Source organism: Chrysochloris asiatica, unplaced genomic scaffold, assembly GCF_000296735.1.
Source record: "Chrysochloris asiatica unplaced genomic scaffold, ChrAsi1.0 scaffold00065, whole genome shotgun sequence".
NCBI classification, from domain to species: Eukaryota; Metazoa; Chordata; class Mammalia; order Afrosoricida; family Chrysochloridae; genus Chrysochloris; species Chrysochloris asiatica.
Window position 1 is genome coordinate 12,874,859 of NW_006408583.1, and position 14,579 is coordinate 12,889,437.

General features: G+C 39.0%; 1 protein-coding gene across 1 annotated transcript in view; it reads left to right on the forward strand.

Annotated features, from left to right (window-relative positions):
- ZDHHC21 (zinc finger, DHHC-type containing 21) overlaps positions 1-14,579 on the forward strand; it is a 34,114-nt gene that overhangs the window by 12,395 nt on the left and 7,140 nt on the right. Inside the window, exons 4-5 of the mRNA XM_006864485.1 lie at positions 262-400; positions 8,919-9,035. Of these exons, the coding sequence (XP_006864547.1) occupies positions 262-400; positions 8,919-9,035 (256 nt within the window). The remainder of the gene's footprint in view (positions 1-261; positions 401-8,918; positions 9,036-14,579) is intronic.

Below are 14,579 nucleotides of genomic sequence, written 5' to 3' on the forward strand. Positions count from 1 at the left end.
TAGCGCTTTCCTGTTTTCATAGCAGTGAGACGAGTAGACTGCGTTCTGCTCTTCCTTCCCTGCTGAACTGCTATGAGTTGAAGGACTCACGTGTGTACGGACTGTGCTCTTCTGTGTCCTGTTGCTTTTAGTTTTAGGAGTTCAGCATATCTCTGTGCAGTTGAACATAAGAGAAATTGGTTTATTTTTAGTCTTACCAGTCTTGAAATTAACATCTTATTAATGGTGAAACTATTGTGTCTTTTTCATTTTTTCCTTCAGGATTAACAATTGTGTTGGTGAAGATAATCATTGGCTTTTTCTGCAGTTGTGTTTCTACACAGAACTTCTTACTTGCTACGCACTGACGTTTACTTTCTGCCACTCTTATTACTTTCTTCCACTCAAAAAACGTAACATGGTAAGATATGTTTATAAGCAATATTAATGATGTTAGAGCAGGAGTAGCGTAGTTATTAACATGTGTTCCTTTAAGTAGAGAATACTGAAAACAGAAAACAGTAACAAAAAAGACGCTTGCCCCCTGAGTTTTGATAGTAATGATAAGATAACTGTTTAGGGTGCTTTCAGAGTTTATCCTTGTATATCCCATTTGATGTAGTGCATTTCCCATCTGGTAGAATTGCAATAGCTGTCAATCAAACAGACCCCAAATGGCAGTGGTATAGTGATGGTGTTGTTGCCATTGAATCGGTTCCAACTTATCACGACCCTATATAGGAGTTCCAAGAGGTGCTGATGGGTTTGAACTGCCTACTTTACAGTTAGCAGTCCAGTGCTGATCCTCCTCGTGTCCTAGTCCAGGTGAAAATGGCATTTCCTGGAGTTGTGTACTGCAAGCCTCCTGTGGTTGTAAAGTTTGAGAACTGTTCATTCTGCAAATAGGAAATGAGTTAGTTACACAGTGGCCTTTATAGGAGGTAGAGCTGAAGCAGATGCAGAGAAGGAGAAGTCATTGCTAGACAAGGAACAGCAAAACCCGGGAGGCAATGAATAAAGTCAGCTCAGATCTCTCATCTGTACATCAAAACATTTCATGGTTTCAAACCACAGAACACTCTTCTTGCTAGAGCAGATCTTTTCAAGATCACATTTGTTGTTGTTGCTGCAGTTATTTTAATAAACGTAGAAACAACATTACTAGTCATTTCCATCCCAAACTCACCATTTTTAGCATTTTAAAACAATAGTGTTTGACAGTAGAATATATTTTCAATAAGCCCATACCATCAGTATTTTGGTTATTATTATTATTATTTTTGGTAAATCTTTGCCTGTATCCTTTTATTTTTCTCATAAACAACAAATAAAAACTATACCCAGCTCTTGACTGTGTGTGTAAAGCGAGCCAGCGAGCCCTTCACTTTGTGACTATTTCCAATATTCAGGACGTGCAGTGACGGTCCTCAGAGATCCCGAACTGTCTCTGGAGACTGCATTAGGGAGTACTGAGCACCCTCCTTAGGGTACTCTGGTGCAGTTAGGCGTGGGCTTTGACCCTAGAGACTTCTGTCAGCCAGGCGGCTGTGAGACATGAATCTGCAAAATCATCTTTTCTCTTTATTTCCTTTCAAGTAGATAGATGGCAGCATAGCATCTTCTCTAGCACGTCTTTCAATTCCAAAGGAAATGCTTGTTCCATAGCTTGGGAAGGAGTATTAACAACATTTAGATTTTTGTTTTTGTGCTTTTTAGGGGTCAGAGTGCTTGCTTTGTTTTGTTTTTAAATGTGAAAAATAATTATTCAAAGAGGTTGCCCTTTGAAGTTTTTTTGTGATGGCATTTAACCTGTCTTCAGTAGAAGAAGACAGGACATTATGATTTCACAAGTATGTTTATTACAGCTTGTGCATGGATGCAAGAGAGTTGAGAACAAGGAGGCCATTAATGTTGTTGTGTGACTCATAGCAACCGCATAAGGCAGAGTAGACCCCTGTAGGATTTCCTAAACTGTAGGAGTCCGGTGTGCCCTGTAGGATAAGCACTGGACTACTAATTGCAGGGTCTACCGTTCAGGCCCACAGGCGCTATTTGGAAACCCTATTCAGGGTTGCTGTGAGTTGGAAGCGACTGTACAACACTTAACAGCAACAACAGTCTTTATAGAAGCAGATCGGCATGTCTTTTCTTTTGTGAAGTGTCTGGCGGGTTCAAACCACAGACATTCCAGTTAAAAGTTAAGTGCTTAACCATTGTATCACCAGGGCTCATTAGACTATTAATAAAACTCTAGGAAATGATATTTGGGGAGTCTGCTTTTCTTCTGTCTTCTCTTTTCTGGGGACCCTCCCTGAGCAGGACTATTTGAATTGTTCTCTAGTTGCCCTATTGTTTTTAGAGGAACTCATTGATGTTATATTTTACCTTCATCTTTACTATTAAACTGTCAACTATCGTGAACTTAACAAAAATGTATATTTTTACTATGTGAAGGTTTGAAGAAATACCTTATTAAGTTCCTATTAAGGGAGGGGAGCAATGAGAGGTGTAGGCGATAAGAAATGTATCGTGAGGCAGCTCCCAAATTTGATATTTAATTTTTAAGTTGCAAATGTTGATTTATACTTGGATGTTTAGATTTATACAAAAGAAGACCCCCAAAATCTAAAGGGAATTAACATTACCCTCTTTGAAATCAGTTACCTAAAAACACCCCAAAATTCTCACATCTAGAAAACATGCAGACACTTGAATAATGAGATTTCCTTTTAAATGAATATGAGGAAGTCAAATAGTTCTAGTTAGAGACCTCATATGTTTGGAGAAGTTTTTCAAATGTTAGACATTAAATTAGTTTGACTACCACTTCCATTTATTATGCTATTATAATACTAAATTTTACATAAAATGAATGTCTTACTGTAAGTAGTGATTCGAGGGGTAATTAACTGCAAACAAAACAAAACAAAACCCCCCACAAGCTGTAGAATAGGGAATGGTTTGGCATTTTAATGAATAGAATAGATAGATGTTAAGAAATGAATTTGGACTTTTGACCAAGGTTCATATTTCTTTTATCACACATGATTATTTAAAATGTTTATAAGCAAAAGCCTTGGCTGTTTGGCATATTATTATAGTGTATTTCATTTCACTGAAGTTGGTTGTTTGCCCAAACCAATATTAGATAATTACACCCTTTAATGAAGTATGAAGATAGGAATCACTACTTATAGAGTGTGCTTCCTGAAACTTTAATTAGATACTGATCTATGACTATTTCATAGAACCTTTTCAAAGATCATTTTCTGATTTTTATTTTTTACTATATTTGTAAGCACGTCATTATTGGAAATTATTTAAAATCTTTCTGAGATAATAAATAGTCCAGTTCAGCCGAGGGATTCAGAGCAGCTCAGTAACTAGTTCGATTGCAGCGTAAGCCCTTGGCATAGGTGTGGTTTTAATGCATTTTTGCCTGTCCCTAGCCATCGTCTTTCTCTACTACCAAGCTGTTTTGGGGGCTTTCTTTACAGTTTTTCCCTAGGGAAATTGTTTTTGCCAGTTTTACTGTGGCTTTGTGTATTTTCTTAAAGAGATATGGATTAAAAAGTATTAAAGCAGGGTAAAAATCTGCTCCCGAGAGAGCGAACTCAGTGACCCTCCCCCCGCCCCTTGATGAATTCATACTTTGCGGTTTTCCTTTATCATTGAGGTAACACTTGTTGTTAAAACTTGTTGCCATCAAGTTGGTTCTGTCTCAGAGTGACCCTGTGTATGGTTTTCGAGGGACCCTGTGTATTGTTTTTGAGGAGTAACGGGTGGGTCTGAACCATTTAGCTTGCAGTTAGCAGTCCAGGGCTTATCCTACAGTGTCAGACTTTAGTACTCATATATCTAATATAAGGGCTGACAAAATAATGCCCTATATAAGAGCATTGTATTTAGTTAAAAACCTTTTTAAAATATGTGTTTGTAGGCAATCGTTAGTCTGTACCTGAGAAAATGAGCTTTCTTTGGTGTTTTGATTTGTGGCTGTTAATGTCAGGGACCATGCACCTAGCCATAGTGGCGGACCTCTTTGCTTATACAGTTACAGTTTTTAGTTGTTTTTAGGTGAAGTAGACTCAGGTCTTTCCTAATTTATTTCTTTTCTACTTTTAGGTAAGGACAAAGGCTAACATACTCATTGCATTTATGACTAGGAGAGGAGGGGCCGAACAGGAGGAGGGAGGGAGGGAAGAGAATTTCAAGAAACGGACATGCTGCCAGTGTTCAGAAGAGGAAAATAAATAATGTTTAGCAGCCCAGTCAACTCTTGAGCTCGGAAGATAGATTGTTATTATCCCAGTTGGCTGGTGTGTAATAGTGTTGCTAGGGATTTGATGTCCGCTAAAGCTGTACCACAGAATTACTCACCTAGCCTTTTGGCCAACAAAGAGTGGAAATAAAGACTGGTTGTACTTTGTTGGTAAATCTCTTGTGCAGCTTATTTTAATCTTTTCACATAATTAGTCTTAAAATATCTTGAGTACTTGTGGGTTTTATTGCTATTTTAAAAGGTTCATTTAGGCTTTAGTTCATACGGTTTTTTTCCTTAATGTCTATAAGGTCATAGATATTTAATGTGGGCACCGAGAATAGGTAAAATGGCTGAAATGTTTTTGACTTTCGGGATTTTTGGCAAAAGTAGTCAAGAATAGTCTGACATTAAGACTAAAATATCAGGATGAAATGAAACTTATTTTTAAAGTTGTTGTTAATTGCTTTCCAGTTGGTTCCGACTCATAGAGACCCTGTTTAGAGTTTCTGAGGAGCTGTTAGTGGATTTGAAGGTTACGATAAAAGTAATTTGGCTTTTTTGTTCATGTATTCTAAAATGATTTGTGGTAGTATCTACATTTGATAACATTTTAAATTTTTTGCTTAAAATGAGGAGTGTCAGATAAGGAATTAGCTTATAAAGAAAACCAGGGTAAGAATAAATATCCTGTTATTCTAATTGTCAATTCTGTGTTAACTGTTTCTATCCCCTGTTATGTTAGCAGCAGATGGGACACAAAACCTTGTGACAAGTCTTGACCTTGCACTGCACTACTAATTAATGTAAATATTATAGCATTTACGCATAGACGACTTAGCATTTAGAAATGTCTCTTTGGAGTCCTGTTGTGGCGCTATAGAATAAGCTCTGGACTAACCCCAAGATCGGTGGTTTAAAGTAATCAGGTGCTCCTCAGAAACCCTAAACAGGTGGCTGTGAGTCAGAACCAACTCAATAGCACTTAACAACAACACAATTTCTCTTTAAGACTGTTTCCATCATTTTGAGTTTGAATGCTGCAGCCCTGGCAGCAATTTTATAGTCTCTCTTCTTCCCCCACCCCCCCACCCCAAAACAACAACAACAACACTGTAGCGGTATATTTAAAAAGTAAAAGGTTTTGGAACAATTTGATATCTGTAACCACCACCACCACCATAGTAAAAGTAAATGCAGACCTTTGTCTTTCACTGGGTACAAAACAAATAAACATTCCCGGTGGGTTAGTGACCTAAGTGGGGAGGACAGAACTAGAAAGCTTTTTAAAGGCTTCAGAAGTGACTAAGAGAAGAAAATCATCATTGCCTGGGACTCGGGACACATTTCTTATATCAGATATAGGAGGCACTAATGGAAAAGGTTCATAAATTGGACTACTTTAAAATTAAGAGCTTAGGTTTATTTTAAGATCCCATGTGGAAAGCGGAAAAGTAGTTTGAGAGTGAGAGAAAATGTTGCCAACAAGTGACTGAACCCCATATGCAGAGCGAGTGAGAGCTTTACCTTGAGGGTCACTGTAAGGGTGAGTTGGGGACTGACTGGGAAGGGCTGCCTCGGACGCCTGGTACTTCCAGGTGTCCTTGAGAAGACAGAGTGACTTTCATGGAAGTGTAACATACGCTTTAGGCATTTCTCTGTGGACAAGCATACTCCTTAACCAAAAAAATACCAAAAGAAGAAATGCAGTTTTCGATGATGTAGTAACAATGTTAATAAATGGCAGATGGGTCCTTGTGATTTGGATAAAAATTTCCACATCAGCTTTTAGATTCGAAAGGACTATATCTAAAACAAAAGTAAAGATGTGCTCTGGAAACTGTCAAATGACTCAACATCAAGTTCTGTTAATTATGCATGTGTAAGCAGTTGTTAGAAAGTGTTTAAGAACAATTTTAAAAATTCTAGATGAGAGTCCTATACATACTCTAAACATATGAAAATTAATAAATTTAATGTTGCAAGTCAATCTCTTATTTGCATCTCCATCTCTAACAATGATTTCTTCTAACTAAACTTATTGCCACTGAGTTGATTTCAACTTATAGTGACCCTGTATAGAGTTTCCAAGGCTGTAAATCTTTATAGGAGCAGAAAGCCATATCTTTCTCTCAAGGAGAGACTGGTAGGTTTGAACTGCCACCTTGTGGTCAACAGTCCAATCCTACAGTGACACCAGAGTTCCTTCTTCTAGTGGGCTAAGATATACTTAAAAAAAAAAGACTTTTATTGTGAATTATGTCCAAGTTTACAGAGAGGAGCATCACTTTTACATTCAGCAAATCATACACTTCGTTTCTTTTCAGTGATTGCAATACCCTCCATGCAATGAGAGTTATTCCACTTCCTCCCTGTGGTTTCTGTTTCTATTCCACCCCCCACCCCCACCCCCATCCCTTCTCAACTTTGATCATAGGTACATGTTTCCATTTTGGTCTTGAATGGTTGACCACTCCATGGAGCAGACCTTACTAGTCTTGTTGTCCCCTCTATGTACCTATCTACTGCTTGGCTGAAAATTGGGCCATGAGGGTGAGTTCCTTTCCAGACCTGAAGAGTGGTCAAGGCCTAAGTCTCAGGTTTTTGAATCTCTTGCTGACCAGTAAATCCAGTCTTTAAAAAAAAAATTTAAATAATTTTGAGTTTCGTTCCACATTTTCTCCCACTCTGGCCGGGATCTTCTAATGTGATCCTTTCAGAGCAATTGGTAGTTCTGGTTTCAGAGTCGTGCTGACTGTGTTCACCTGCTCCATTGCTCCCTTGAACTAGTTGATTCCAAGCATCTTTAATTTTCATCACGCGTCTTTCTTACTCACATGGAGAAACCAGTAAGTTGCACATTAGATGCCCACTCATAACAAAAATATACTATTTTAATAAAAATCTTTTACTTGGAAAGTGGAGGATGCATCTTACTCGGTCACATGTGTTATTTTGGTACCGTAATCTTTGCTATGGAGGCCTGGTGTGGCGCTGTAGAATAAGCGCTGGACCTCAAGGTCAGTTTGAACTGTAAGGTGCTGATATGATAGAGTCTGAGGTGTCTCTGTGTGTGTTGTGCATACCTGCGTATCTCCATTCAGCTGCAGTCAGTTTGTCCATTTAGGGTTTATTTTGGATGAAATTGAATAGAATCAAACCCAAAATTCTTGCTGTGCTCAAATTACTCTTTATCAGTCACATTGGAACAAACACGCATTTTCATACAGGCGATTTACCCGAACTTACTGTACTTGGCATGTTTTTATATCAGTTGCAGCTTCCATCTTTTTATTTTTACATGCTTTAAAATAAGAATTGCCCGGGTCGTGCAAATAGTTAATTGTGCATAGTTGCTAACAGAAAGGTTGGAAGTTTGAGACCACCCAGAGGTGCTTTGGAAAAATGGCCTGGCTCTCTACTTTCCATAAAAGCAGCCATTGAAAACCCCATGGAGCACAGTTCTGCTCTGACACACGTGGCGCTTCCATGAGTCAAACTGGACTCTGGTGACTGCGGATCCCTGGGTTGCTATGGGTCGGAACCAAATCGACGGCACTTAACAACAGTATAGCATTCCCATCTCCCTCCTATCCGTTTCCTGCCTTTGTCTCTGCCCTACTCTTCACATGGAGTCCTGGTGTGGCGCTGTGGGTTAATGCGCCAGACTGCAAAGCCTTTTGAACTGCAAGGTCAGCAGTTCAAGCTCACCAGCTGCCCCTCGAAAACTCTATACAGGGGCGCTATGGGTGGGAACCAACTCGACAGCACTTCACAACAACAACTCTGTACATGCCTCTGCTACGGCGTACATCACATTGCCTGAACCTTTGCAAAATTGGGCTCTCTTTCACAACAAACTATTTCTTGAGGATATGAACCTTATCTGTAGCATTCTCACATTACTGCTTGATAGTACAGATTTTGGCAGTGGTGGTTAGGTGAGTGGATGCATGATTGACTGAAGTAGACTTGAAGAAAGCTGTTTATACGATCCCTTATGTATGTGAGCTCCTCATTTTGACTACGTCACATGATCCTGAGGTATCTTGGCTTCTTGAACCTCATTAGCATGTCTTAGGCCTGTACATTCAAGCTTTTGAGCAGTGCAATAACAGTTTCTTCATATGAACTAAATTTGCACACCATCTCAGTGCTTTTTTGCTTTGCTACAAATAAAGAACCAACGAGCACAGTTTGCTTGCAGTTGACTTGAGCACTGTTTTGACACAGAACCCACTGCCATTGAGTCAGTGCTGACTCAGCGGCCGTGTAGGGCAGAGGAGAACTGCCCCAGAGGGTTTCCGAGGCCGTAAGTCTTTATGACAGCAGACTGCCACATCTTTCAGCAACGAGTGTGTTTGAACCTACCAGCCTTTGAGTTAGCAAGAGAGTGCTTGAACCATGGTGCCAACTGGGCATCTTTTTGACACAATGCTACTGTAAAAGTCAGTAATTTTTAATTTGCTGTTATGAATTAAGACTGTAATTTTTGCCATTTCCAAATATTTATATATTGATAGAATGGGACCATCTCAAAAAGGAAATGTAGTTGTTTTATTTAAGATAATAAGGAAACGCATTATATTATGGTTCAATTCTTGATTATTATTGAAACTCTTAAATATGCCTTTGAATTATTTTAAGACTTAAAAAAAACCCAACTGTTTCTTTACAGGACCTCTTTGTCACTAGACATGAATTGGCCCTCGTGAGAGTATCTGCCTTTATGGGTATCACTATGTTAGTTGGAATAACTGGACTCTTTTATACTCAACTAATTGGCATCATCACAGTAAGTATTTCTTCTATTGTAAAGTAATGTATTTATGAACAAATGATTTAATTATAAATAGAATTTTAATAAATTACTGAAAGATAGGAATAGAAAGGGAAATTTTTTTTCCAAAATCATGTGTAATTCTCATTTCCATATAGCACTGGGCCCCAAGGTCGGTTTGAACCACAAAGTTGGCAGTTCAAACTCACCAGCTGCTTCTTGGAAATGTTATACAGGGTTGCAATGAGTTGGAACTGCCCTCACAACACTTAACTACAACAACAGCAATAAATGTAAATTTAAAGCAGTACTACAGCCTGCATGTAGTGTGTATGTGCACTTTTGTATCCTGCTCTTAAAAATTAACTGAAAATATTTTTATATGACTGCAGATTCATGTTTATAGCTTTTACAAATTGCATGTATGTACTCAGTGTAGTGAGTATATCCTATTTTAATTAACCATATTCTAATTGATTGACATCTAGTATGCGATAAATTTTTTTCTGCATTAAAATAATGCAGTTTCCAACTTGGCTTTCTCCTTCTCAGGCCCTTGATTTTAGGTTAGATTCCCAAAAGTGGAGTCTTACATGTTTGTTTGTATTTGTTGATGTGAGAACTAATTTAAGTGATTGCTACTCTGTACATGAATGTCAGAAAGACTGACTACCAGATCCCTGTTTTAATAGTATTTGATGCAGAAAACACATGAAATATTACAAAATCAATTGTTTTTTATACATTTAAAAAACCGTATTTATAAATAGAATTTACCAATGTATTTTCCATTTTCATTATTTATGTAAGACTGGCTCAGCCATTTTCCCTTACTACCTAACTGGTGCCACCACTTGTCTGTCATTTTGTCATACTGTCGTAGCTTGTGAGTAGCTATGATTCTGGAAGCTATGCCACCGGTATTTTATATATCATCAGGGTCACCCATGTGGATAAGTTTCAGATGCGCTTCCAGACAAAGACAGACTAGGAAGAAAGAGTGACGAACTACTTCTGTATATTTAGTCTCTGAAAACCTTATAAAGAGCAGAGAAACATTGTCAGATAATAGTGCCGGAAAATGAGCCCCTCATGTTGGAAGGCATTCAAATGTGACTGGGGAAGAGCTGTCTCCTCAAAGTAGAGTTGACCTTGATAAAGTGAATGGAGTAAAACTCGGAGAAAAGCCCACAGGACCTTCATTAGCTGATGGGGCACAAATCAAATGAAGAGAAACAGCTGTAAACATCCACTGAAAATCGGAACATGGCATGTACGAAGTATGAATCTGGGAAAATTGGAAGTTGTCAAAAATGAAATGGAATGCATAAACATCGGTATTTTAGGCATTAGTGAGCTGAAATGGACTGGTATTGGCCATTTCGAATCTGACAGCCATATGGTTTACTATGCCGGGAATGACAAATTTAAGAGGAATGGTGTTGCAGTCATTGTCAAAAAGACCATATCCAGATCAGTCATGAGGTACAACACTGTCTGTGATAGGATAATATCTATGCGCTTACAGGGAAGCCCAGTTAATACCACTATTACTCAAATTCATGCACCAACTATCAAAGCCAGTGAAGATGAAATAGAAGAATTCTACCAACTTCTTCAATCTGAAATTGATCAAACATTCAATCAAGACGTATTGATCATTACTGGTGATTGGAATGCAAAGGTTGGGAACAAAGAGGATCAGTAGTTGGAAAATATGACCTTGGTGACAGAAATGATGCTGGAGATCGCATGATAGAATTCTGTAAAATCAATGATTTGTTCATTTCAGATAACCTTCTTTAGACAGCATAAAAGATAATCATACACATGGACCTCACCAGATGGAATACACAGAAATCAAATTGACTACATCTGTGGAAAGAGACGATGGAAAAGCTCCATATCATCAGCCAAAACAAGGCCAGGGGCAGATTGTGGAACAGGCCATCAGTTGCTCATATGCAAATTCAAACTGAAGCTGAAAAAATATAAACAAGTCCACGAGAGCCAAAATATGACCTTGAACTATCCCACCTGAATTTAGAGATCATCAGAAGAACAGATTTGATACAATAAACACAAAGACTGAAGACCAGAAGAGTTGTGGGATGACATCAGGACCATCATACAGGAAGAAAGCAAAAAAATCATTGGGAAGACAAGAAATAAGGAAAAGGTCAAAATGGATGTCAGAAGTGACACTGAAATTTGCTCTCCAGTATAGAGATGCTAAAGCAAATGGAAGAAATGAGAAGGTAGAAGAACTGAACAGAAAGTTTCAAAGGTTAGGTCGAGAAGACAAAGTCAAATATTACAAAATATGTGCAAAGATCTGGAGTCAGAAAACCAAAAGGGAAGAACACACTCAGCATTTCTTAAGCTGGGGGAACTAAAGAACAAATTCTAGCCTCAACTTTCATTATTGAAGGATTCTCTGGGCAAATTCTTGAATGATGCAGAAAGCATCAAAAGGAGATGATAGGAATACACAGAGACACTGTACCAAAAGGAAATGGTTCATGTTCAGCCATATCCAGAGGTAGCATATGAACAAGAGCCAATGATACTGAAGAAGTTCAAGGTGCATTGAAGGAATTGGCTAAGAACATGGTACCATGAATTGATGGAATAAAAGTTGAAATCTTTCAAGAAAGTAAGGCGGCACAGGAGGCTCTCACTCATCTCTGCAAAGAAATTTGGAAGATGGCCAATCAGGCCAACTGATTGGAAGAGATCTGTATTTGAGCCCATTCCAAAGAGAGGTGACCCAATGGAATGCGGAAATCATTGGACAATCTCTTTGATATCCCATGTGAGTAAAGTTTTACTAAAGGTAATACAGAAACCGCTGCAAGCATACATTGACAGAGAACTTCCAGAGGTTCAAGCCGGATTCAGAAGGGAACATGTATTGAAGGATATCACTGCTGATGTCTGATGGATCTTGGCTGAAAGCAGAGAATATCAGAAAGATGTTTACCTGTCCTTTATTGACTACACAAAGGCTTTTGATCATGCGGATCATGATAAGCTATGGATGACATTGCGATGTATGAGTATTCCGGAGCACTTAATTGTACTCATGAGGAATCTGTACCTGGACCAAGAGGCAGGTTTTTGAATAGAACATAGGAACACTGAATGGTTTAAAATTAAGAAAGGTGTGTGACAGGGTTGTATTCTTTCACCATTCTTATTCAGCCTGTTTGCTGAGCAAATAAGCTGAGAAACTGGGTTATATGAAGACAAACATGGCATCAGGATTGGAGGAAGACTCATTAACAACCTGTGATATTCTGATGATCCAACCTTGCTTGCTGAAAGTGAAGATGACTTAAAATACTTACTAACGAAGATCAAAGGTCACAGCCTTCGATGAGGATTGCATCTCAATGTAAAGAAAACAAAAACTCCCCACCACTGGACCAATAAGCAACATTCTTATGAATGGAAAAAAGATTAAAGTTGTCAAGGACTTCATTCTTGTTGGATGAATCATCAACACTCATGGAAGCAGCAGTCAAGAAATCAAACGATGTATTAGGCAAATCTGCTGCACAAGACCTTTTTAAAATGTTGAAGAGCAAAGATGTCAGTTTGAGGACTTAGGTGCGCCTGACCCAAGCCATGATATTTTCAATAAACTCATATGCATGAGAAAGCTGGACAGAGAATAGGAAGACCGAAGAAGAATTGATACATTTGAGTTGTTGTGTTGGAGAAGAATATTGAAAGTACCATGGGCTTCCAAAAGAACAAACAGATCTATGTTGGAAGAAGTGCAACCAGAGTGCTCCTTGGAGGCCAGGATGGCCAAGCTTCAACTCTCATACTTCAGACATATTGTCAGGAGGGAACAGTCACTAGAGAAGGATGTCATGCTTGGTAAGGTGTGGAGGGTCAGAGAAAAAGAAGAAGACCCCTAGTGAGATGGATTGGCCAAGTGGCAGCATCAGTGGGCTCAAGCGTGACAATTGTGAGGTTGGCCCAGGACCAGGCAGTGTTTTGTTCTGTTGTCGGTATCAACTCGAGGGCACCTAGTAACAACAAGGCAGTTATAGTCTCAAAACACATGGCAGTATGATGTTAGGTACTAGTGCTCCTACAAGTGTATCCATTTCATCAGGTGAATAGTCAGTTGGAAGTTTCAGGCACTTTAAGATAAAAATCTATATTGTTGTTGTTGTTATGTGCCGTGGAATCGGTTCCAACTCATAGCGACCCTTGTACAGGGTTTCTGAGGCTGTAAATCTTTACGGGAGCAGAAAACCTCATCTTTCTCCTGCGGAACAGCTGGTCTGAGAGAAGCCCCGAGAGGATCACCCTAAAACGTCCTTTAAACTTGGAACTAAAATCAACTTCCCGATGATCACCTTTCATCCAAATAATAGATTGGTTTCTAATAGAAACACTACCACCCTTGAGTACTGTGCTTCAATAAATAATCAGCTGCATGAGACCAGATAGTCAACATTAACCTTAAAACAAAGCTGAGAAGCTAGGAGGGTCAGGGTAGCTACGTCAATAGAAACAGAACAAAAATAATGGGAATAGCGAGAATGCAGACGCATTGTGAAGTATGTAGCTAATATTATGGAACAAGTTGTATAGAAATTGTTCAGTGGAAACCTAATTTGCTATGTAAACTTTCACATAAAATATTTTTTAAAACCAAAGCATCCACTTGGATGACCGCTATTGAAAAAACACACCAGAAAACAACTTTTGTCAAGTTTGTGGATAAATGGAATTGTAATCTCATCCATTGCTGATGGAAATGTAAAATGGTGCAGCTGCTGTTGAAAAGAGTTTGATGGTTTCTCAAAAATAAATCCTAAAATTGTGGTATTACCCAGCAGCCCCACTTCTAGGTATATGCTCAGAAGACCGGAGGGACTCAAATGCAACAACCCAATGTTCATCAACAGATGAATGAGTAAACGAAATGTTTATATACACATACTGAAATATTACTCAGCCCTAATGACACGTGAGGTTCGGACACATGCTACAGCATGGATGAGCCTTGGAATTATTAGACTGAATGAAATATGTCCAAAGAAAAGCCTTAACTATTGTATGATTCTCCGTAAGTAAACTACGGTTGTTCTAGGTGTCCTCAGTCACTGTTGCCTCATAGTGACCCCTGTGACAGAGGAGAACTGCCTCGTGGGCTTTCCTATGCTATTATCTGTATGGAAGCAGATCACCAGCTCTTGTTCCTGCAGAGCCATTGGGTGGGTTTGAACCACCAACCTTTTGATTGGCAGCTGAGTGCTTAACTGTTGAGTCACCAGGACTCCCATATCTTTCTCACCTTACACTTTTTCCTTTCTCAGGTCAAGCAGCTGGTAGAAATTCATGGTTATTTTTTGGTTGTTCAGGAAAGAAATAATCCAACCTTCCTGTTGGTAGGTGGTGGCTGTTGGTGGCTGTATGCCGTGGAGTCAGTTTTGACTCATAGCGACCCTATACAGGGTTTCCGAGGCTGTAAATCTTTATGGGAGCAGAACGCCACATCTTTCTCCCGCGGAACAGCTGGTAGTTTCGAACTGC